Genomic DNA, 23,584 nt, shown 5'->3' with positions numbered 1-23,584 from the left:
TGGGCGACAGTCTATGAGCGTCCATAATTGAGTTCAACCCCATTGTGGACCGTCGAGCGCCGCGGGAAAGCAGGATATCCATTTGCAAGTCAATAAATCCCTATAACTAAAGGGTCAACTATCACAGAGGAATCCTGGCGTCGTTTGTGCGATCGACATCGGCGCCGGATTCGAGCCCTGATGTGACCGGGACGATCATTGGCGCAGGAACTACTCTGTCGCCTTGTCGCATAGCATATCAGTACGATTATCATATAATTCCCGTCATCGCCAGTGCATCTTGGAATGATTATCGTTGGGGGCAAATTGAGCCTAGAGGATCCTCATCTTGGTCAAGGGCACGAGCGTTTTGGACTCCACAGATATTACCGCTGAAGTCGAATTGCGAGAGGCATAACGAGCCAGAGTGGACGGGAACGATTGTTCAGATCCACCCGCGTTTGTTACCTTCGTTATAAGTGGTGAAGACTACCGCAGCACAGGCCTGAGGACTGTTCAACGGTAAGGGCTGACAGGTCTCGATGGAGTCGAGTGGCGTGGGATAGTGGACAGTCCGTCGTCCTGGAATCTGACCACTTGCGATGGCCCAACATGCAAATGGCAGGTGCAGGCATCATTGAATGGGATCAATTCATGAAAGGAAGAATTGCCGCAGCTAGATCTGGTCTGTGTGTCAATCATGATCGACTCTGATTTGACGCCTGTCGGACATTTTCCTTCGTTCTATCGGGGATTCGGGGGAGGGGGGAGGGAGAGAGGGGAGAGAGGGGAGAGAATGGCGAGATTGGCGATAACTGAAAGAGGGGGTGGATTCCCTTCTTTTTTCTTTTTTTTTTTTTGCATTAGTGCGGCGGTCAGGTGAAAGGCTGGAGGTCACTGATGGTCACTGATGGTCAGTGACTTCTTCTGTTGGTTATTGGTCTTGCCGATCGCGGCGAGTCCGAGTAAGAGAACGTGAAGGAAGTGACGAACCACCACGAGTGGCTACTTAGTCTACTCTATCATAGTACACACTATCGATCAGGTGCAGAAAAAAGGAAGAGGGAGAAAGAAGAAAAAGGCAGCATCTTCAGACCCTTCAACTTATCCACAATGTGTGCGTGCCATCGCTGATCTTGCCAGAGGAGCAACTCTGGTACGCTGGAAGGTTCGCCCCGAACCATCCTGTCATCCCCAGTTTCCCTGCTTCTCCAATACGTACTGTACAGTACACTGCTCAAACAACTTCTTCTCCTAGGGCGAGCCATGGCATGAAATCAATTACTGGGTAACTTATAATGGCTGGCCAGGATATACTTCGACCAGAGATCGTTGTTTTCATGGCATCCTAGCTTATGTACCCAGTACTCCGTACAGTACACGGCAGCTGAGACCAAGGGCCACAACTTAGAATGGTGGAGACACTGTCGGTCCCTGAAGCAATCAATTCATCGAGAATCGAGAATCGAGAATCAGCCCTTGTGGGATCGAGGTTGACGGTCTATTAATATCTCTGCTACCTGACTCTTCCCAGTAGATGCGGAGTCGCTCAGCCCGTGGGTCTTGATCCGCCGCTAAATTCTGGTCACCGTGCGACAATCCGCCCTGATTGACGGATGCCATCCGCGCGGCCTGGCTCAGCACCGAGCCTGGACGGGGGCAACACACCGTGCAACACGAGACGATTCGCTCGATTTAGTGAAGCAAAGGCCCTTTCGCTTACCGCAGTTGTTCACTGGAGCGGAGATCAGCGGCTATTCGAGGCCTTTGCTCAGCACTAATCATGGAAGTGCTTGACTACAAATGACTCCGATCAGGATAAGCTAAGCTAAACGATGGCGATATATACCAATCACCGACCAGCCTGAAAGCGACTTCTCGTTGGGACGGCCGGGATACTCAGAATGGGTAACAGGACACGAATTGAAGGTAGTAGGCGGGCGGGAATGCGAGCGACATGATAGTGAGGGTCTTCTGCAGTCACACTATTGGCATGGCGTGGCGCGGTGATTTCGATCTACTGACGCGGATCTCATTGCTTTGAAAAGACCGAGACAGTTCTGATCTTTCCATGGCCAGCGAGCAGCGAGCACTGTCCGACTTTCTGCAGGAACCGGCGCCTGTCATGCACCTTTCAGCTGAACATGTCAAGTCTGCCGCTACCGACCGCCACAGTAACATAGCTTGCAGCTTGACACGACCGTCTAGAAACCTCCAGAGAATATTGATCGTCACAAGCAGCCCGCTTCTATCTATTCATGGTTGTCGACGAAACGGGTCCGGCTTGCTTGAACTCCCAGAAAGCAGAGTAAACATGGCACAAGACAGGAACAGAAGACACACAAACAGATGTTGGACTGGATGTCACCCTGAACGGTGCTTTGTCCTCGTTCAGCACCAATCTCCGATCAAGGTCCGATTGTCGACATAGTAACGATAGCCCTGGCCTTGTCCCACCCTCCCTAACTCGTCAACCCACTAGGACTGTACGACTACCGTATGGGACAAGAGCATCTGGCCGATCTGATTGACCAGGTCGAGCTTCCTCGCTGCCGTCCTATCATACTACAGAATTGGATTGACAACCATAGCAGCTTCCTTCAAAAAGCTTAAGCACACCAGTAAAAGTCTGAAGATCGATATTGAATTCCCTTAAACGCCGAGCGAGATGAAAAACAGATAGAATGAAAGGTAAAGCCGAGAAGCCAGAAAGCCGAGGAGCAGCCTATCCGAATCTCTTCTTCCTGGCTTCCAAAGCCTGGGCGTCCTTTTCACTCAGACTGCTACCCTTGTTTCCACCTCCATTCTGCTGCTGCTGGCGCTGAGTCTGACCTTGACCCTGGTTGCGATTCCCGCGACCCTGTCGCCGGGACTTATTCCGGCCGCCACCGAAATCGCGTCTCTTTCCTCCCCGACCACCACCCTGTTCATTCTCACCGCGACCACGCTTGCGCGACTTCTCTTCCGGAAGTGCCTCATCCAGCTTCTTCACCCCAACCTCGGTTGTGGGGGCCGCGACGGCAGCTGAGCCGAACCGCTTCGCCCGTTCCAGCTGCTTCTCTGCAGCATCAATGGCAGCCTTGGACTCCTCCGTGATTCCAAACTTCTCCGCCCGAGCCTTACGCTTCTTCAACTCCTCCTCCATCTCCGTAATTGGAAGGCCCGCAGCGAAGTTCGGGGCCGGCTTCTGCTCGGCCTCTTCTGTAGTAGCGGTAGCGGCAGCGTCCGTGGCAGCCTCCGGCTTCACCTCCGCAGAAGCAGCAGCACCCTCCGATTCAACCTTAAGGTCGTTTGCGGTAGCAGGATCGGTGTCTAGCTTCTGGTTGGGTACAGCAACAGGGTTGGGCACTTCCCCCTTTCCGCCGGCCGCGATGGCAGCAGCCCCAGCCTCTGTGGAGCTCTTCGCAGCGGCCTCCGTGGCAGGGACTTCGTCATCCTCCCAATCGATGACATCATCAGCTGCTGCTGGAGCTGCAGATTCGGTTGTCGTTTTCGTAGCCTCAGCGGCCTTGTTATCATCCTCCTGGAGGCGAGCCACCATTTCCGCCTTCTTGCCGTTATGCGGAAGATTCCGAGACTTGAGGATTTCGACCAGCTCTGCGTTGGTCTTCTTGCCGTAATCGGTCGTCATGGTGTATAGCGGGTATGCGATGTACTAAGTCAATTGACCGTATGGAGAGAGACAGTGGAGAATAGCAGGCGCAGGACGTTGACGACGTATGTGAGCGGATGTGGTATTCCAATTCGAATCGGCTTGGCGCTTTTAGGACCCGCTGAGGTGTTCAATTCCGCTTGGAGTTCTAAATGTGCGCTTTTCTGAGATGATGAATGCGCAGCGTTAACGATGGAGGTCTTAGAGAGCGATGAGATAGATGGCAGGAGAGGTTTAAAAAGAGCGCAGCTGGTTGGGGGACGTGTTTGAGACGGGAGGCGACTGTTTGGCGGCGGTTTGCCCGTTCCGGAAGAGCTATCACGTGTATAGCTGACGTAAGGGCCATTGCTCCTTCATCCAGAACTATACCGAACAGAACGGATGCTAATCTTGAATTGAAGTTTTAGGGACTGATGACCTGACGGATGTCTCAATCATTCGCATGTTGGCTCCTTAGAAGCTCGAGTGAACCATTTGGCAGTTGAAGTAGAGTTTCTATGCGGTCAATGCGCAGCTACTGTATGCCGAACTATGACATGGCAGGCGAGAGACATCGGCAACGCCAGCTTTTGCACCGCCTCCACGCAGACAGTGCAACTCATTTCTGGCAAGCCAGCGTTAGATTTACTGTTATACGAAAGCTGAATTACTTGATACCTGGACTTGTTCTTCAATATTGACAACGAAGTGACCAAGAGTTGTCTGTTATTACTGGAATCAAACAGCTCTTCTTATACTCATGCTCATGTTGTGACTACTGTCAGTAATATTTGGCTGGTGGTTTTGAGACGACAGTCTCGGGTCTGTAGAATAGCTTGAGGCTTGATATATTGTTCGCTCCGATCATGCTTGAATGTAGTTTGCGAGAATCACTTGAGTGGTTAGAGAATTTGCAAACATATATATACTCTTTTTGGGTTCAGATCCGGAGTACTTAACTACGACTCCTATCGGCCCGAGACCAACACATACGGACATGTAGCATTCAAAAGAACCGCCTTAAATATCTCAATAAGCTACTCTAAAAAAGCAGCACCATCAATAATAAATTATTCTGTCCTTGCCAGGTCGACATTTCAGCGGTTGACCGATCTGGCTTAATCCATCCACACGTGACATTGCTGTTAGTCAGCAGTCTAGTCCCGCCGCCGAACTTCACCTGATGTTCTCTGATATTTTCGCCTCAAGGACGTCACTTCCCTTCACCATCAAGCTTGCTGTCATCGTTCTGTCCGATCCGGATGTAGCTGCCTTGACCCCTACCTGGGAGTGTCTGTCAAAAATCTCACACTTGGGATCTCCATAGCTGCCAACATGTCTGACGGTATGATGTTTCTCTTCCCCCCCCCCCCCCCCTCTCTCTCTCTCAAACCGCCGTTGTCCTCCGGCCCTGACTGACCGCCCCTTTTCTAGCTGACTTTGAAGCCGTTCGTCGGCTCCAAGCTGAGCGCAATGCTGCTGCAGCTGGAAGTAAAGGTTCTAGGACCTTTGATCCGTCTAGCCAGCGCACTGACAACTCGACCAAGGCCTCCCTGACTGAATCCTTCGACACGACCCTCTACGAACGCGAAGGCGCCGACAAGTTTGCGGGATATGATACCTCGATTGCCGTCAATGGCGACGATGAGGAGATGGAGGACGCGGACGCGGGCCACCGCCTGGTGGGCCAGTACACTGCCACCCGGAGCCAGATCGACGAGTTCGCCCACGGCAACGGGGTGGAAGAGGAGGACATCCTTCTTGGGCGCGAGAAGGCAGCTAGGATCGCCGACCGTGAGACAGACTACCAGAAGCGCCGCTTCAACCGCGGCCCGCTGACTCCCACGCGCGCTGATCCGTTCGCTGCGAACACTCACGCCAATGTAGAAGGGGAGGGGGAAGAGGAGGGCCAGACTTACCGTGAAGTCATGGCCATGCGGGAACTTGAGAAAGAAGAAGAACGTGTCCAGAAGCTGATCGCAGAAAAGCAGGCCCGTGGAGAGAACGATGTCACCGAGCACGAGGCTACGCTGAAGTTGGAAGACAAAGAGAACGCCGACGCCGGCTCCACGGTGGCCGTCGCCTCGGGTCGCAAGCGCAAACAGCGGTGGGATGTAGCTTCAGAGCCGGCTCCTGAGGAGGAGGAGGCTCCCAAGCCCGCTGAAGCCGCCGACACTAAGGCGAAGAGGTCCCGTTGGGATCAGACGCCCGCCCCGGTTGCCCCCGGCGCTGCCGAGGATGCCCCCAAGCGTCGCTCCCGATGGGATCAAGCACCAGCACTTACAGCCGCGACCCCGGTCGGCAACCAAGGGCTTGCCACCCCCATGCATCCCTCCCAAGTAGGTGCACCTTTGATTCCAACTAGCTTTGGAACTGATATCTCTGGACGCAATGCTCCCTTGTCGGACGAAGAGCTTGATATGATGTTGCCGTCGGAGGGCTACAAGATCCTCGACCCTCCTCCAGGATATGCCCCGATCCGGAACCCTGCGAGGAAGCTCATGGCTACTCCAGCACCCATGGCCAGCTCCACTGGTGTTGGTGGTTTCATGATGCAAGAGCCTGAAAGTGCTCGTGCGCTGGGCAAACAGCTTCCAACTGAGATTCCCGGCGTCGGAGACCTCCAATTCTTCAAGCCTGAGGACATGGCCTACTTTGGCAAACTCATGGAAGGAGGTGACGAGAGCTCAATGACAGTCGAGGAGATGAAGGAACGGAAGATCATGCGACTCTTGCTGAAGGTCAAGAACGGCACGCCGCCGATGAGAAAGACAGCCCTGCGTCAGCTCACGGATAACGCACGGCAATTCGGCGCGGGGCCTCTGTTCAACCAGATCCTTCCCCTTCTCATGGAGAAGTCTCTTGAAGACCAGGAGCGCCATCTGTTGGTGAAGGTCATTGACCGTGTTCTCTACAAGTTGGATGATCTCGTTCGTCCCTATGTTCACAAGATCCTTGTGGTTATTGAGCCCTTGCTTATCGACCAAGACTACTACGCCCGTGTTGAGGGTCGAGAAATCATTTCGAACTTGGCGAAGGCCGCTGGTCTAGCCACCATGATCAGTACCATGCGACCGGATATCGACCACGTTGATGAATATGTCCGGAACACGACTGCCCGAGCCTTCGCGGTTGTCGCTTCTGCTCTTGGAATTCCTGCTCTTCTCCCATTCCTTCGTGCTGTATGTCGGAGTAAGAAGTCGTGGCAGGCTAGACACACAGGTGTCAAGATTGTTCAACAAATTCCTATTCTCATGGGCTGCGCCATCCTGCCTCACCTCAAGGGACTGGTAGACTGTATCGCGGACAACCTTAGTGATGAGCAAGCTAAGGTGCGAACGGTCACTGCGCTGGCCGTCGCGGCTTTGGCTGAAGCTGCCAACCCTTATGGTATCGAGAGCTTCGATGAGATTCTCAACCCTCTGTGGACCGGCGCCCGGAAGCAGCGTGGTAAAGGTTTGGCTGCGTTCCTCAAAGCTGTCGGCTACATCATTCCCCTCATGGACGAAGAATATGCCAACTACTATACCAGCCAGATCATGGAGATTCTGCTCCGCGAGTTCGGATCCCCAGATGAAGAGATGAAGAAGGTCGTTCTGAAGGTGGTGTCACAGTGTGCTAGCACGGATGGTGTGACAGCCAGTTACCTCAAAGAGCATGTTCTCACAGACTTTTTCAAAAGTTTCTGGGTGAGGCGTATGGCTTTGGATAGGAGGAATTATCGTCAGGTGGTGGACACGACGGTGGACCTTGGACAGAAGGTGGGAGTGGGTGAGATCCTCGAGCGCGTCGTAAACAATCTCAAGGATGAGAGTGAACCCTACCGGAAGATGACTGTGGAGACCGTGGAGAAGCTTATCGCAGCCCTCGGCGCCGCGGATATCTCCGAGAGACTGGAGGAAAGACTGATTGATGGTGTCCTGTATGCTTTCCAGGAGCAAAGCATTGAGGATATTGTCATCCTGAACGGCTTCGGTACGGTGGTCAACGCCCTTGGCACTCGTTGCAAGCCTTATCTTCCCCAGATTGTCAGTACCATTCTCTGGCGGTTGAACAACAAGTCGGCCACGGTTCGGCAGCAGGCTGCGGACCTCATCTCCCGCATTGCCATGGTTATGAAGCAGTGTGGTGAGGACGCGTTGATGGGCAAGCTTGGTATTGTGCTTTACGAGTACTTGGGTGAGGAGTATCCCGAAGTGCTCGGTTCCATCCTGGGAGCCCTCCGATCTATCGTCACCGTGGTTGGTATCAATCAGATGCAACCGCCGATCAGAGACCTGCTCCCTCGCCTCACGCCTATCCTGCGTAACCGTCACGAAAAGGTCCAGGAGAACACCATCGATCTGGTTGGTCGTATCGCCGACCGTGGCCCCGAATCCGTCAACGCCAGGGAGTGGATGCGTATCTGTTTCGAGCTCCTCGACATGTTGAAGGCCCACAAGAAGGGCATCCGTCGTGCCGCCAACAACACGTTCGGTTTCATCGCCAAGGCCATTGGTCCCCAGGATGTGCTGGCCACGCTGCTCAACAACCTGCGTGTCCAGGAACGTCAATCACGTGTCTGTACTGCTGTTGCCATCGGTATCGTGGCCGAAACCTGCGCGCCGTTCACCGTGCTCCCCGCCCTGATGAATGAGTACCGGGTGCCCGAGCTGAACGTGCAGAACGGTGTCCTCAAGGCTATGTCCTTCCTGTTCGAATACATCGGCGAGATGGCCAAGGACTACGTCTACGCAGTCACGCCGCTCCTCGAGGACGCCCTGATCGACCGCGACCAGGTGCACCGTCAGACGGCCGCCAGCGTGGTGAAGCACATCGCGCTGGGCGTCGTGGGTCTCGGATGCGAAGACGCCATGGTCCACCTCCTGAACCTGGTCTTCCCCAACATCTTCGAGACCAGCCCGCACGTCATCGACCGGGTCATCGAGGCCATCGACGCCATCCGTATGGCCGTCGGCACGGGAACCGTCATGAACTACGTCTGGGCCGGCCTGTTCCACCCCGCCCGCAAGGTCCGCGTCCCCTACTGGCGCCTCTACAACGACGCGTATGTGCAGAGCGCAGATGCAATGATTCCATACTACCCCAACCTCGAAGATGACGGCTTGGATCGCTCCGAATTGTCCATTATCGTTTGATTTGATTCCCCCCTCCCCGTCAAATCTCAACCCTTTTTTTTTTTCATCGTGGTTCATGTATGTAAACAATCTGGTACTAGCTACGTATTACTGGGCTACTTTTTCATCATCATTTCCATCATTTCACTTTCACCTGTCAGCATCAATCATATCACACTGGGGACCTGTTCACTATTACGGTGTTTTGCCGAGGCTGGATTTGGCGTGTTTTTTTTTTTCTGTTTATCGATTCTTATATGTGGGAGAAATCAGTCCAATGGCATTTTTTAACGTTCAAGTCCAATGGTCAGAAGTGTAGTATCTGGAACCGGGGAACTCTCTGGCTTAGCCTTCTACGTAATGTCTTCTTTTCGATGTGGAACCATCGGGCTGTATCGACCTCTTTCCTACTTGTCCTGCTCCGAATGTGGGAGTTTACCCTTTGTCTAGTCCGGACATCGCATGTCTCTGGCGAAGACTATACGGTCCTGCGGCTGACAAGATTGCTGGAAAATGATGATACTTAGCTTGCCAGGGATCATCAGGCTGACTTCGCAGGGAGAATGATACACTGTAGATTAAGGAGGAACAATAGGAGAATGAACGAGTGGGTGAAGTATATTATCCTATCCTATCCTATCCTGTCATGTGAATTCCACAACCGTCACCTTTCACTTCTCATTCATTCTCCACCGAGATCATCCCTCATCACGCCAGGCGCCCCGTCTCAATCGCCGCCTCCATCATGCGATCCCCATTCACGATGCCCGTCGAGCAGATGATGATCCGGCGCCGGGACGCCTCCTGGGCGGCGATGAACCGCAGGGCGGCGATCTCGGTGAACGTAATGCCGCCCAGGAAGAAGACATAGACCGTCTTGATGGCCGGGGCGCCGCTGATGGTCTGGCGGGCGCGCACGGCCTTGTCGTCGCCCTTCTGCACGAGGCTGAACGTCGCGCCGCGGGCGCTCTTGACCACGTCCTCGAAGCCCAGCCAGCCCGGCGAGGAGGTGGTCGCGCTGGCGGGGGCCGGGGCCTGGGTTGGGGCGGCCACGGGCCCACCGCGCGCCAGGGAGAGGATGTAGGGTTTCTGCAGGACGCACTGCACCAGGCGGATGCTCAGCGGGGCGAAGCCGCTGTAGACGTAGGCGATGTCGTTGGGGTCCTTTTCGCTGACTTCCTCGACGACGAGGCGCAGGGTTTTGCGGAGGGTGTTGTAGTTGGTGCGCGGGCTTGTGCTGTGTTGGTGGTGGTGGGGAGAACCTCCTGTGGCGGCGGCAGTGGTGGTGGTAGTGGGAAGGAGGAGGGAGGTGGGGTTGGTAGGGGCGCGGGGCTGAAGGAGTTGCATCTTCTCGAGGGCGCAGAAGGTCAGGATGTGCTGGTGGCCGTAGGCTTGGACGATCTGGCGCTTGAAATTCTCGAGGTCCCGCGGCCGCAGACCGCCGGACATGCAGGATTCGAGGCACAGGAGGCGCAGGACGGCGGGCAGGGCGACGTCGCGGGCGATGAGCTCCTCCACCGCGTCGTGGTGGTAGGTCGGGTCGGAGCCTGCGGCGTAGTTCTGCTGCACTTCCAGGAGCTTGCGGAAGATGTCGGCGCGGGTGGTGCGCATGATCTCCTCGGCGAGGTTGGTGTGCACCCGCAGGCTCTGGTGCTCGAGCTGGTAGGAGGGGAGTTTGTTGACGAACTCGCGCAGCTCCGTCGTGGTCTTGGCCGAGTGGCGGCTTTCATAGTCGCTCTCGAGGCGCCGCGCGACTTTGTTGAGGATGTCGCCGACAATGGCGAAGTTGGCGTCCCGCAGTTGGCTGAAGAGCTGATCTGATGAGTCAAGTTGAATCTTGCGCTTCTGGTGCTGCTTGGAGGACGAGGGCTGTTGCGGGCCTTTGGAGGATTCCTGCGCTTGCGGAACAGTAGCCGCCCCGCCGATGATAGAGGTGTCGATATCGGCTTGGTTGTTCTTGATGCCGACTGTCTCGTCGATGAGGCCTTCGTAGGTCAGTTGAGTGAGGAGCGGGGTGCCAAAGTCGACTTCGCGGTCGATGATGATGAGGCTCTCTGTGCTTGCACTGGGCAATAGACCGCGGGCTGACACTCCGGCGAGCCCGGAGCTCTCTTCAGCGTCCAGCTCCTTTCTCATTCGGAGAAGCAGGTCGGCCAGTCGTCTTGCATGGTCACCCTTGCCGATAATCCGAGGAAAGTAACCGTGCCTCTGCTGAATGTCCATCAGGGCCTTCGCGGAGTGGAAGATGCATCCTGGATCTTTGTGCTACATGGATGTTGGTTACTTGCGTTTTGAGGAACATGCTGCACCGGGCAAGCTTACCAGGTAGAGATCACTAAAGGCGCCCTCCATCTCCAGAGACAGGACATCCTGTTCCAGCGGCATGAAATACAGCGGGAATTCGGCGATGTTCACGTCTCCGATTATGCCCGCTTCCTCGAGGATTGTATTGCTAACAAGTGTCCGTCTTGGAACCCAGAAAATAGAGATCTCATGTTCAATGCTGCCATTGCGCTGGAGGCGCTTGACCTGTTCTAGAGGCATGTTAGCTCATACTGATGACCTTCAATCAGACAAGTAAGAGATAGAAAGCCTATGAATGAGCTGGTATCTTCAACACTGGTTGATATTGGGAGCGCGTGACTGGCTACGTAGAGTAGAGGGGAGTCTGCGCGCTTTACAGTCTGTCCCAAGCAAGACTCTCCTAGGTAGAAGGAGTGATATCCAGCTTATTTTACGAAGCAGGCGTGCTGAGGGGCTGAGGGTGGTAAACAGGAAGAAATCGACGTACCTGCCACAGCCCGCACTTGAGCAAGCTTCTCAGCGTTCGCTAAGAAGACGACATTGCGTTGAGAAGAGTCCACATTGCCATTTTCCAGGAGGAAGACGCGATCTACACCGTACTCTTGGAGCAAAGAGAACTTGACGAACAGTCCGACTGGACCAGCCAGGTCTTGACTGACGATGAGGTTCTTCTTACCGCGTACCTGCACCGAAGGATTCAGCTGATGTACACGGGCAACCAGAGGTTGAAGCAAGCCTTACTCACGCCTTCGAGGAGGGTCAACAGATCCCTACGCGCCTTGTCCTTGAAGTAGTCTGCATCAGACCCCGGATACGGCGCCATGACTGCCAATGAGCATTACTGGAAAGGAGGAAATTCGTTAAGATCGTTAAGATGGTCAAGTTGGCTAGTTGGTTAGTTGGTTAAGTTGGTTCAGTCGGAGATACGCGCGCGGACGTTTCCGGCGGGCGATGGTTTGGTTTGGTTGGTTTGGTTGGTTTGGAAGGAGGCTTGGAAGGGTCCAGCCACTGCACTAACCATTGTAGGCTTAGTGGAAACACAGCCTGTTACAGCTCTCTGGTACTGAGACCGTCATAACAGCCTTTATCCTCCTGAATAGCAGCCATCACCAATGAAATGAGATTACCCTCCGCCCTCCACCCCCCCATTCCGATCATTCCAATTATAGTGCCTGAGGCCTTGCTGCTCCCCTGAACGTTGCCTGCCTGTCTTTCGCCCCTCTTACATCCATCTATCTCCTTTTCTTCGTTTCCCTAAAATTTCCTCTTACTCTACCATTATCTGTCCTTCTTGAGAAACTGGATTCTACCACCCGCTGGTCGTTCCGACAAATTGACATTCTTACCCTAAAACCCACTCGACCACAGATCAACCGCCATGGGCAGGTTCGGCTTCAAAAAGTCCGGGGACGAGGACGATTCCTCCAACCGCCTGGCGCTGTTTGGCTCCCGATCGAAGAGCAAGAGCCCAGCACCTCCAGCCAACCCCTATGCGAAACCCATCCCCACCGATCCCTACACCAAAGCCAAGATCCAAGCTGGCGTCGCCCCTCTTCCAGCTGGGGAGCAACCCGCCGCTCCGGCTCCTGGTCCCGCCAGCATCCCCGGAGACAATAAACAAGGCTATGCGCCGAACCGATATGGAAACCAGGGTGGATATGGATCGGATCGCTTCGGGGGCAGCGCCAACAGTGGAGCGTCGCCAGCAGGCTCCCGGTACGGCCCCGGTGGCTACGGAGGGCTAGGCAGCACCGATCCCAACGACTCCGCCGCCGCGGATGCCAACAGAGATGCACTTTTCGGAGGAGCAAGGGAACGAGCAGAGCAGCAGCAGCCTCAGGCCGGCGGTCCCCCGCCGCCTTACTCGGAGGGCGGTGCGGCCTACGGCGGCGGCAGTAACGACTACAACACATCGACCTACCAGGAACGGCATCTGACCGCGGAGGAAGAGGAGGAGGAGGAGATCCAGACCATCAAGCAGGAAATCCGCTTCATCAAGCAGGGGGACGTGGCTTCGACCCGCAACGCGCTCCGCATTGCGGCGCAGGCGGAGGAGACCGGTCGGGAGACGCTGGCTCGGTTGGGCGCGCAGGGCGAACGCATCCATGATGCGGAGCGGAGCTTGGACGTGGCGACCATCGAGGGCCGGATTGCCGAGGAGAAGGCCAAGGAGCTCAAGACCCTCAACAAGAGCATGTTCGCGGTGCACGTCTCCAACCCCTTCACCAGTGCCCGGCGGCGGCGCGAGCGCGACGAGCGGATCCTGGACACCCACCGACAGGAGCGGGAGACCCGCGACGGCACGCGGAACGAGGCCTTCAAGACCAACCAGCGGATGGAGCGCACGTTCCGGGAGATCGACCGCGAGGCGAGCAAGCAGACCACGCGGGGCCGGACCAACGTCGCCGACCGTGCCAAGTATCAGTTCGAGGCGGATAGTGAGGACGAGGCGATGGAGAACGAGATCGAGCAGAACCTGGACCTGCTTGGCGGTGCCGCAAGCCGTCTGAACGGTCTCGCCAAAGCCACGGGTCGGGAGCTGGACGAGCAAAACCGTCACTTGGAACGTATCACGGGCAAGGTAAGAATCTCTGGCTTATGGATCCTGAACGTGAGGCTAACAAACCTTCTAGAGCGACTTTGTCGACGAGCAAATCGCCATGAACCGTGCCAAGCTGGACCGGATCCGTTAGAAATACCCCATAATAAACGTTTTGTTGACTGCCTGGCGCTGTCGCACTTTTCCCTTGATCAAATGCACATATCCCATCTGCTCGGCGTTCCTAGGTATACTGCATTCGTACTTGATGAGACACTACAGTTGATATTATTAAAATACTGCAGAATCTTGCTTGGCGGGAGAAAGTAATTGCAATCCAATAGAATCCTGTGCTTTGCTAGCAGCCTGGTGCCTATCCTCCCAACTTTTGCAGAGTAAGAACGACTATTCTTAACGCTGTAGCTCAGCCATACATACTGTACACACGCACTGTACATACACCACTAAACCGACCATTTATCATGCAACCCCATAGTTGCAAAATCTCAAACAACCCCAGCACGCCCCGAACTGGGCACTCCCGACCCTGTCCCGAATATCCCTCATTTAATCAATCTTATACACAAGCCCTCACTCGACGCGTCAACCAAGTAATCTCAATCTGAAACACCACCCACCACCTGCGAGATTTAATCTTAATCCGAGGAATGTTCTGCGTCCACTCAATACACATAGTATATTATATTCAAGATAGTCCAGTCCCACTTTCATATTCCCACATGTTTCATTCTCTTTTCCAGCCCCCCCAGTCACCAACACAGATCGGAGGATTTTCTGAATCCCCCAACGGTTTTTGATTCACATAGTATAAGTGCTCTCCACACCTGCTAATTCTGATGTTAGTCTAACTGTTTCTCGATCTCAGATTTGTAGGTATATTTTCTCTTGCACTTTAAGATACGTAGTAATATTAACGCTAAAACCCAGACTACGTCAGCTTCTTTCGGGCGGACGATTACTTCAGGATGGTTAGTTAACTTGTGTCTTAGAACAATAACGGCTCGCGCGTCTGGACGGTGTGTTCTGTGTAGACCGTAGCCCGTGTCTCAGATGCCATATTGTCAAAGTCTGTCAGAGGATGTGCCTTCCTATCTGGATCTGTGGTTTGGGATGTGCCCGACGGGCAAAGGGGTAAGCTTCTCTTGACTCGGGGTGGAAATCAAACAGACACACCGTTTTCGGCTTTGGATGAAGCAGATGTCCGTCTCGAGGGTTGACAATGCCATGCGAGTTCATGAATGCTCTCTGGTTGGTTCGGGGACGCGGGAATGGTAAGTGTCTAGATGTATTTACTAGTGGCTCGGTTAGGGTGATGTGAAGTTTGTCTTGGTGGAGGATGTGTAGATGGGCTTAGTCCTCTCCTTTCTCGAAGGTTCTTGCAGTCATCGTATACCTGTGGTAAAAGCCTTGTTCGCGGTCTCCTCCATATATTGTTTGTGTTTGTATGTGTAGATAATCCGTCAGGGTGGGTGTGATATAGGTGTAAAGTGAACAATGGTGCAGCGAAGCACCTCGTTGAGTCCTGGGGACAGATGGGAAAGACATTGAGTGGCGTTTGATGGACTCTCGAGGTCTCCTTCGTAGCTGTAGCTTGGAGTAGTGTGTCTTTGTGGTTGAGTGCTTGTGAGGAAATTTGTCCTGTTTCTGGTAAAAGGTATTAGATTTGTGCTGGTGTTGGTTGTCTGCTACCCCAATGCAATCGGTCGAGCGAGGTGAGAATCGCTAAAGACAAGCGGGTTCATGATTAAGGAGGATATTTCAATCTTCCTTTCTCATAAGGTAAAAGAGGAAAAAGACTAGATGATGGTGTGGCGTCCTGATACTTGGCGACCTTCCAGGCGCTTAGCAGTATATTTGTCTCGATAAGAGCGAGCATGAACCAACCCGACGCCAGCTTTGAGATACCCAAGAACCTTAAAGAGATATCCAGCAAGTAGGAACATTCTGCCTGGCCAACTTGGCTCACCAGGAGTGCATGTTCTGCGGTGCGGCGCTTAGTCGAAACCTTGCGGGTTCTATCTCCGTCTCATTAGGCCTTGGCCTTGCTTCTATACCATATCATGCACTCGACTCGCCAGGCTCTCGCCATTGCCTTCTATTGTGGCACAGTTGAGGGCGTGTTGGAGTTATTGATAACGAGCTGTGCCCTGCTGAAGGATCAGTAGCAGTGATGTGGCATCTTTGGTAGTTGTAGATGTTGGATAACTTCACCATCCTCATGCCTTGGGCTTCGCCGCAACATGTCTATATTTGGCGAGGCATACTTAGGATGCCAACCTGGCACGGAGATGCTGCTCTGCTGCAGGGACAAGAGAGGGGCAGAGGTCAGCTGCTGTGGGAGGTGAACATTGGCACATTCACTGTAGAGGAAGTGACCATAGCATAATAAGAGTAACACCCTCCTGGCAATTGTCTGATATCATCTCAACTCATCTCATCTCTCAGGTCTCATCATCTCTACCACCCGAAAGTCCCTCTACACCTCCCTCTACATCCCACACTCAACTCAAAGACATCATCATCCAGAAGACAAAACCACCAAGATGCGTCTCCTCGAGTCCCTCCTCAAGACCCTCCTCATCCTCCTCAGCATCCTTAGCTTCACCACCGCAGTCCCCTTCTCCTCCCCTCGCACCACCGAAACAGAAACCGAAATCGAACTTCACCCACCGAACGCCGTCCACCTAGCAACCAGCTTCATCTCCCTCTCCCACGCCCTCTCCTCGCTGCGCCTAACCAAGTGCCCCCTCGACGTTGTCTCCATCAACCAAACCACCAGCAAACGCTCAGCAGGAATCCCCAAACGAGGACACGAGGAAGCAGCAGCAGCAGCACCGCACCTCAGTCCCCCCTCCGCCCACCTCTCCCTCAAATTCATCGCCCTCGGCCGCGGCACGCAGAACTACACCTGCCCGACCACCTCGAAGGACAACACCCCCAAGAATTCATCTGCAACCCCCATCGCCACCGGCGCCGTCGCCACGCTCTACGACATCTCCTGCCTCGCCGCAACCCCGAAGGACCATGCGCTGCGATTCCTCCACGCCCTCCCAGGATTCACCCGGGCCATCCCGCAGGAAGTCCTAGCCTTCTATGCCGTGATGCTGTCCCAGTCCGCAATCATCGGGGAGCATTACTTCTCACCCTCCCAATCTTCTTCCACCACCTCGACCACCGCAGCCGCAGCAATGCCCGTCTTCGATCTCCGCCCCGCGACCTTCGGAAAACAAGGCGGAAGATACGAGTCCAACTGGGTCAAGGCCAAGAAGGTGGAGAGTGTGAATGCCCCTGGTAGCGGAGGCGATGATGTGCCCTGGTTGAAGATGGTTTCGGTGGAGGGATCTGGTATCCAGGTTCGTTCTTCTTCCTTCCTTGCTCATGCAACCCCAGAAACGGATGGGTTGTATAGGTGACAGACGATATGCTAACTAGGCGAATGCCCCTTCTACAGGAGATATATCGTGTCCACACGGCGGGAGGGATGAGTCCGGCGACTTGCGCGGCGCACGAGGGGGAGTTTGGGGTGGAGTATGCGGCGGAGTATTGGTTTTATGGATGAGGTGTTCCCAGTTCTGTGGTTTGATTTGAATTGGTTCCATCAGGAATGCCGGTTCACATGCATGGGATATGGTGGATTTGAATGGTGAAACGAGGGATATGATGCGATGATGAATGATGAGTGCGCCTGTTTACTGGGATTTGAGATGGGAGAATACCGTGCTACCATCATGGATTTGTCCATACCTGCTAGTCCGTAATCATGATATCGAGATAATGGGACCAGTTCCAAGCAATGGGCCTTCTACAACGTTCTTTCTTCGATCAGGAGTTGATGCCATGCATTGAATAGGTACATGCAAGACTTGCATCCCAGTCACAAGGCAGTTGAGTGGTAGATGCGTATACTCAGTTGAATGTCGCTGACACACACTGCCTGTCCGTGCCGCAGATATCAGGCAATGTGCAGAAGTATCGTAAGCAGGGTTGAATATCCATCCTCATACGCAGAATAATCAGGAAAGGCCGTGAGTGGGAGCTCTAGGGTCAGAGGTGTTGAAAGTGATCATCTAACAAGAACTCGATCATTGCACCTTCAGCCTAGAAAGCACCCTAAGGCCCCTGATATAAAAGACATTGCAGGCAGCCCTTGATTATATCTCTGTGACTGGATATCCAATCCATACTACTGCCTGTCCAATCCTCCTTCAATGCAAGTGAGCGTTCGTGCCAACTCCAAATGTCAAAAGCAAACAGCCTATACTTGCAGGAGTCCAAATTTACGCGCAAGGATGTTAGGGATCTGGTAAGTTGGAGCTACCTGTGTGGCAAGGGTGCCCTGCCCTTAAGTCTATACTCCAGCTGGCTCTGGCTCTGGCTCCGGCTCTGGCGTTCACTAGCCATATCATATACAAAAGGCCATCAACTTACGAAGAGAATGTAGGGGCAGGGTTTCAGTTATCTGCCTGGCCACCCGTTGATGACTGCAGCAGAAAGTGTAGTTGCTCTCCAAGTCATTCTTCCGTTCGTCCTTCCTGTTGTCGACCCATGTGTAAGACATTATTCCTTTACATGGAGGGTCAATGCTCATAGGAGAGTACTGTACAAATAAAATATATCTCGAGTGGCTCTCGCCTGGCGAAGAAGACATGAACCTAGATAATGTATTCTCCTATCTCGGTGTGTTCGAGTTGATAACAGCTCCATCTACATGCGATATCTACAATATACAAGCGAGTATACGAGTACTGGTATATCTTATCGATAAGCCCCTAGAATGACTTAAGAGAACAACCCTATTGTCCGGCATGGTCCCTGGGTACGGAGTCCCCAGGTACCATAACCACAGCCAGCACCCCTAACACAATTAACCCATCCCATCCATCATGATCGTTTCACACCGTACAGTATCACCCAAAATCCCGAGTCCAACTCCGTAGGTACAGTACCTTGACTATCAACCCTACTCCAACCCCTATCCAAAGATCCAAAATAGCAACAACAGCAACAACAGCAACAACAGCAACGATGATGATGATGATGATGAGAACCATCCAAGCGGATGAGGTAATAATTGTACAGTAGTAATTGTCTTAGCGAGAAAAGCGCAACAGCAGTGACTTCATTCCCTAGTTGCTGTGAAAAGCCGCGTAAGCCGGACTCCAGCCGGCCCCCCCCATTGTCAATATGAGTGGTTCTTGGCGTGCGTCGCAACGGTCGGTTGTGATTCGATGTAAAAAGTCAAGTGGAGAATGGAAGAGGCCCCAGGTTCCCGAGTTCAAGAAAAAAAGTTTCCGTTTTACACACGTACATCTACTTTGGGATATGTATACTTAGAAACTTGGTATGCGGGTTGTCCTATGTAGTATACTACCGTCGTGGTGGTGGAATACCTGGTTGCCACTGTCTTTGCTGGGTTACTTATTTGGTTAAAAGGGGTAGGAGTTGGAAGCGGGAGGGGTGGGTGTGGTTGGGGTTTTTCCGTGGGTTGGGATGCAGGTATTGATTGTGTCTATGAGTATCGAAATCTACTCATTTTGTGTATAAAAAAAGAGACTTGAGGTGGTGGTGGTGGATGGAGTAGGATCAATGAGTTGCTCGGGGGCTTGTTGATGATGATATTCAGTCGCATTATACAATGAATACACGCACATTGCAGACTTAGTATGTGCTATGCTGATTATAGCTAGACGTACCTTACCACATTATCCAGAGGGAAACCCCTTGAAGATCAACCCCAAGCTCCAACGTCTATACACAATAACTACCAAGCATGAGGCTCGGAAGAATAAATGTGCAACTACCATAGCACCCAGATGAAACACCACGAATGTCGTGCTCGCGATCCTGAGGGACTTCGCAAGCAGCATTACGACGCTCAATCTCAACCGCCGCGGGCGATGAGCTCTGACCCGAGGGACATGTGAAGGAAGGAAGGACGCCCCAGGAAGAAAAGGTCCAGATGGTAAAAGGTGGTAGGTATCCCGAACTTCCAATGCGTTGTTGTTGTCGCTGTACTAATTATAATTGGATATATGGTTGATCCCTGTCACCCAGTACGGTTTGTCTGTATACTCGACGAAAGAGGGGTGGTGGATCTGAGACTCGGAAATGCAGGGAAGCCCATCTACCTCCCTTATCTGGACTAAGTCGTTCAGATCGTTCATTTAGTTCCCGTGTCTTGTCTTCTTCTCCTCTGTGCATGTCCAACACGCGGGACGGGGGGAGAGAACTTATGACGTTGCGTAGGTAGCAGTAGCTTCCTATTTCCCAGCGAGGACTAAATGCAGGGTCTACCAGAATAAGAGAATGAGGAATATAATTAGATTGTCGAGAGAGGAGTATACCCGTTCTTTCGCCTTCAGATAGATTGCTTTCGACGCATTGATCCAGCGCTAGTGATTTCCGAGTAAGTACTTTAAGTTAAGTGACGTGAGTAAGTAAGTGAGAGTGGGTGAGTGGTGAGAGCGTTAGCTTGTGAATCTCAACTGATTCTACTGGACTGAACTCAACTCCGATCGGATCTACCATCCCACCGTCGCCTAAGCAAGCCACGCAATCAACATACAACCAACCATCAGATAACACCTCCAATCCCTGATGCTGATGCTGCTGCTGCTGCTGCTGCTGCTGATGTAGTGAGCAGAGAACAATGACCAACTGTAAACCAATTCATCAAATAAGCTGACATATGCCAAGGCCGGCCCATCTCCACTTTCTGCACACTAGGTTTGTTTTCCCGCCCACCGGAGTTCTCACGGGAGTCCTCGAGTCCTGAGGCTTGCCGTCGCAGGAAGCTTGGTACTCGAGCGGTGGTTTGGTTTTTCAGGGTCCTTGGTTCCGCGGCTTGCGGCCGTTCCTGACTGGGTTGGCCATGTCTTACTTGTCTGTCTCAGGATAGAACATGCGGTCGTCAACCTTGAAGACTTACGCGTCACAAGAGAAGGGTGGTGATGATGATGATGATGATGATGATGATGGTGGCCAGTGAGCACGGAGTAGTCAGGCCCTGAATTGCCGGACGGAAAACTGACTGACGCACAGACACACAGCAACAGAAAGAAAAGAGAGAGCTGAAGAGTGAACCTGCCAGGGATGTTTGCGCTTGGCTTGGAAGTCTTGGTCAACCTGTCCTGTCCTTTTCCCTTTTCCCTTTTCCCTTTTCCCTTTTCCCTTTTCCCTTCTCCCCCACTATTCTCCTCTAGTCCCCTGACGGTCTCTCAGTCCATCTCACGCCAGAGGATCAGTAGATTCTCAGCACAACAAACAGTCTGGACTCTAGACTGTAGATGAGTGAGAGGGTGGGAAAAAATTGACCTGCCTATTCTAGGCTCCCTCGATGTTCAGCCCCTTTCAAAAATCGCGAACTATTGTAACACTACGGAGTACACTACGAGGCGGGGAATGGATGTGGAATTTCTCATAGTGACCTCTCGCTCTCGCTCTCGCTCTCCCAGCAACCTGAACTAGAAATGAGCCAAGTGGTGGTGCGACCTTTTCAGTTGCCTCGTCTCCTCTCTCTTTCCTCCCCCCTTAAAGTGTGATACTACCTTCCTATACCTTACAAGTGTAGAAGCCAGTCTTTCAGGAAGAATCATCTGCCTGTCCACCTGTCCAGAGCAGAACGAATCACTCCAACATGACAACCCGCCCGCCGCCCGCTTCCCATTTCCGCAGGTGATATCATGGGCTGGAACTTTTACCCCCTCCCCATAGTTAATAATGCCCCCTCTGTGTGTGTGTCTCCCCAAAGTTCCCAACCAACCAACCAACCGGAAGAGCCACAATTAGCCTCTTGTAGGATAGTGTGCTAGCATGGATGTTGTTCTTGTGAAGAGAAGATAGTGGAGCCCGAAGAATAGCGGTTCAGTGTTGGCGTTGGCTGGCGGGCGGGCGGGCGCGGTCGAGTTCTGAATTGCTTGGCTGGATCCCCGACAGGCAAAAGGGAAAAGAAAAGAAAAAAAAAACCTGGACCGGCGCGTTTCAGGTGGTCACTAGTTCCTGTAACCCTGAGAAGAGAAAACAAACCACAAGTCGTGGCAGTTGACTTCTGTATGGTTCAAAATGGGGCCTTGCCGGGGGGAGGAGGGGTGGTTTCCAATGGAGCCCGACATCTCAGGGCTCTACGGAGTGTACACACACTTTCTTTTTTTGAGTTCGGACTTAATTGTCAGTTTTTGGGGGTTGTTGAAGCACTGAATTAGAGTTGGGCTGGGATTTTTTTTGGTCAAAAGTATGTCTTTCGGCATTGAGCGACTGACAGATTTTACCGCCCCGGTCTTGGTAGGTACCAAGCAAAATAAGCCTCTCCTCGTCTCATTCCTATTCTGCGCGTACTATCTGTGTTGTTGACCTGATGATGATGATGATGATGATAATAATGATGAGTGTCTTATGTGAAATGTTTGCATAGTGAACACTAGTTAGTAGTCTCTCTCCCCCCCTCCCCCCCATCAATGGGAAGTCACTAAATAGCCCTGCGCTGATTAGCTACCTATAATCTATCACAAATATAACCAAGGAAAATCTAAGGGTGGAAAAAACAAAAATACCACAAACAACAACACAAAAAAGAAACCCTTGCGCCTAAACAGGGCAAGCCATATGCCTGAGCAGGAATAGCGCAGGGCTCCGCTCCCCGGGCTTGAAGCAGAATAGCGTGGGATGGAAATGTGCACGCGTCAGCTTGTGGGTGGGGCATCGAGTCTGATTGGGCCATCTGTCGGAGCCAAGCTCGGCTATCGACTATCTGCCGTCCCCCGGGGGAAAGTTGCGGCTGCGTTAGCATGCTCTCTCTGCCTTTGGTCTAGCGCAGGGATTTGGAGATTGATTTTCTTTCCTTTTATCTTTTTTGCTTTTCTTTTCTTTCCTTTTTCATCTTCCCTTTGCCTGCCAATAGCGTTCTGCTCGCGCGGGTTTGCTGTTCTCATCGCAGGTGGCTTGCTTATTCGGAGGGGAGCGTGATCTTACAGCTACGGAGTACTTGCTCGGGGAGTACTAGGTACACAAAGTAAATGTGCGCGGGGAGTGTCTGAGGTACTTCATTTTTTGAGCCGCCCCGCTGGTGGTGATGTTGAATCTCGAAGTTGCCACCGGGGTTTCCGCCTCATTCCGCGGGAAAGTATGATTTGTACGAGGTTGCCCGTACAATCCGTTGACAGTCTTGCTGTGGCTGAGGATTAAACAGTACGCATGTAAATAACTACTAAGCTAGACACAGTGCAGTTGCACCTGCAGAATTCAGCTTCAGTCTTTCTTATTGACTACGGGGATTTACCGGAATCCCACGCCAATGAGGGAGAACATGTATACTTGATTTCATTAAGTATCCATCCATCATATCAAACTGCGCAGAGCCTTTTTTTCCCCCGGCTACGGTCCCTGTTCCCTTCAATTGCCTCCGATTCTGCACCCCCACTTTCTTTCCTCTTCCCCTGCTCCGAGAACAACCCAAGGGATTGGAGGGACCCATGTTTCTATCCATAGGTTTACAGGAGGGCTCTCCAATCAGTGACCGGTGACCAGTGGTTACTGACCACCTACACCCCGGTCTAAAGTTAACCCCAAGTCTCCGTCTGGGCGGGACTGTCAAAAAATTCAGCCATGGGACTTGCGAAAGAAAGGTAAGCTAGACCTGCCACTACGGAAACGAACCAGATGAAGGTGATGGTTCGTTCTCGGTTCTACTCCATATCCCGAAGAAGCGGAGACCATGTGTTGGTGGCTTGTACTCATAGTTCTGAGGGCTCCGCTTCCCGCAACTGTTGAGTACGGTACCTCGAGTCGTAGCTTTTACCCTTTTCCTGATTGGTAAACTTCAAGGTTGATGCTAAAACCTATCCAAATTTCTGGACATCGAACGAGAGAGAACGCTACACCCAAAACCGCAAAAGAACATCGATGGAAAGTTCAGTCGGGGTTCGATTTCGCTTGGCACGCGTGATCTCCCTCTCTCACATTGCCTCTGGATCCCGAACGTCTGGTACAATGAAAAGG

General features: G+C 52.8%; 6 protein-coding genes across 6 annotated transcripts; 3 read left to right on the top strand and 3 right to left on the bottom strand.

The window, feature by feature from the left end:
• Positions 1–2,557: 2,557 nt before the first annotated feature.
• Positions 2,558–4,042, bottom strand: BO72DRAFT_99970 (SAP domain-containing protein). The gene has a single exon (XM_040950883.1). The coding sequence runs from the start codon at positions 3,608–3,610 to the stop codon at positions 2,705–2,707; it is 906 nt and encodes a 301-aa protein (XP_040801582.1). The 5' UTR covers positions 3,611–4,042; the 3' UTR covers positions 2,558–2,704.
• A 784-nt stretch (positions 4,043–4,826) lies between these two features.
• Positions 4,827–8,792, top strand: BO72DRAFT_447726 (U2 snRNP complex subunit HSH155). Its single transcript, XM_040944617.1, has 2 exons — positions 4,827–4,955; positions 5,045–8,792. The coding sequence occupies exons 1-2, from the start codon at positions 4,946–4,948 to the stop codon at positions 8,746–8,748; spliced, it is 3,714 nt and encodes a 1,237-aa protein (XP_040801581.1). The 5' UTR covers positions 4,827–4,945; the 3' UTR covers positions 8,749–8,792.
• A 549-nt stretch (positions 8,793–9,341) lies between these two features.
• BO72DRAFT_447725 (Sec1 family protein) lies at positions 9,342–11,510 on the bottom strand. The gene is made up of 2 exons (XM_040944616.1): positions 11,050–11,510; positions 9,342–10,992 (listed from the first exon to the last, which is right to left on the bottom strand). The coding sequence occupies exons 1-2, from the start codon at positions 11,269–11,271 to the stop codon at positions 9,436–9,438; spliced, it is 1,779 nt and encodes a 592-aa protein (XP_040801580.1). The 5' UTR covers positions 11,272–11,510; the 3' UTR covers positions 9,342–9,435.
• On the bottom strand, positions 11,364–11,975 carry BO72DRAFT_99914 (uncharacterized protein). Its single transcript, XM_040950882.1, has 2 exons — positions 11,777–11,975; positions 11,364–11,714 (listed from the first exon to the last, which is right to left on the bottom strand). Exons 1-2 carry the CDS (start codon positions 11,852–11,854, stop codon positions 11,457–11,459), a joined length of 336 nt encoding a protein of 111 aa, XP_040801579.1. The 5' UTR covers positions 11,855–11,975; the 3' UTR covers positions 11,364–11,456.
• Positions 11,976–12,231: 256 nt separating this feature from the next.
• On the top strand, positions 12,232–13,939 carry BO72DRAFT_428278 (putative plasma membrane SNARE protein (Sec9)). Its single transcript, XM_040943021.1, has 2 exons — positions 12,232–13,612; positions 13,665–13,939. The coding sequence occupies exons 1-2, from the start codon at positions 12,410–12,412 to the stop codon at positions 13,722–13,724; spliced, it is 1,263 nt and encodes a 420-aa protein (XP_040801578.1). The 5' UTR covers positions 12,232–12,409; the 3' UTR covers positions 13,725–13,939.
• A 2,195-nt stretch (positions 13,940–16,134) lies between these two features.
• BO72DRAFT_495871 (DUF3455 domain-containing protein) lies at positions 16,135–17,150 on the top strand (the record flags this gene model as incomplete). The annotated part of the gene is made up of 2 exons (XM_040948583.1): positions 16,135–16,944; positions 17,043–17,150. The coding sequence occupies 2 exons, from the start codon at positions 16,135–16,137 to the stop codon at positions 17,148–17,150; spliced, it is 918 nt and encodes a 305-aa protein (XP_040801577.1).
• Between the last annotated feature and the right edge of the window lie 6,434 nt (positions 17,151–23,584).

The sequence above is a fragment of the Aspergillus fijiensis genome (assembly GCF_003184825.1).
Source record: "Aspergillus fijiensis CBS 313.89 unplaced genomic scaffold BO72scaffold_21, whole genome shotgun sequence".
Classification (NCBI taxonomy): domain Eukaryota; kingdom Fungi; phylum Ascomycota; class Eurotiomycetes; order Eurotiales; family Aspergillaceae; genus Aspergillus; species Aspergillus fijiensis.
Note: the sequence above shows the minus strand (reverse complement) of the source record. Positions and strands in the feature narration are given on the sequence as shown.

What these genes read in the sequence shown, in the direction of transcription:
- BO72DRAFT_99914 (XM_040950882.1), bottom strand. Translation starts at nt 11,854, where the DNA reads ATGGCGCCGTATCCGGGGTCTGATGCAGACTACTTCAAGGACAAGGCG. An exon ending in TGTTGACCCTCCTCGAAGGC is followed by an intron (nt 11,715 to 11,776) that starts GTGAGTAAGGCT and finishes CCTTCGGTGCAG; the next exon opens with GTACGCGGTAAGAAGAACCT.
- BO72DRAFT_447725 (XM_040944616.1), bottom strand. Translation starts at nt 11,271, where the DNA reads ATGCCTCTAGAACAGGTCAAGCGCCTCCAGCGCAATGGCAGCATTGAA. An exon ending in CCTTTAGTGATCTCTACCTG is followed by an intron (nt 10,993 to 11,049) that starts GTAAGCTTGCCC and finishes ACATCCATGTAG; the next exon opens with CACAAAGATCCAGGATGCAT.
- BO72DRAFT_428278 (XM_040943021.1), top strand. Translation starts at nt 12,410, where the DNA reads ATGGGCAGGTTCGGCTTCAAAAAGTCCGGGGACGAGGACGATTCCTCC. An exon ending in TGGAACGTATCACGGGCAAG is followed by an intron (nt 13,613 to 13,664) that starts GTAAGAATCTCT and finishes CAAACCTTCTAG; the next exon opens with AGCGACTTTGTCGACGAGCA.
- BO72DRAFT_99970 (XM_040950883.1), bottom strand. Translation starts at nt 3,610, where the DNA reads ATGACGACCGATTACGGCAAGAAGACCAACGCAGAGCTGGTCGAAATC.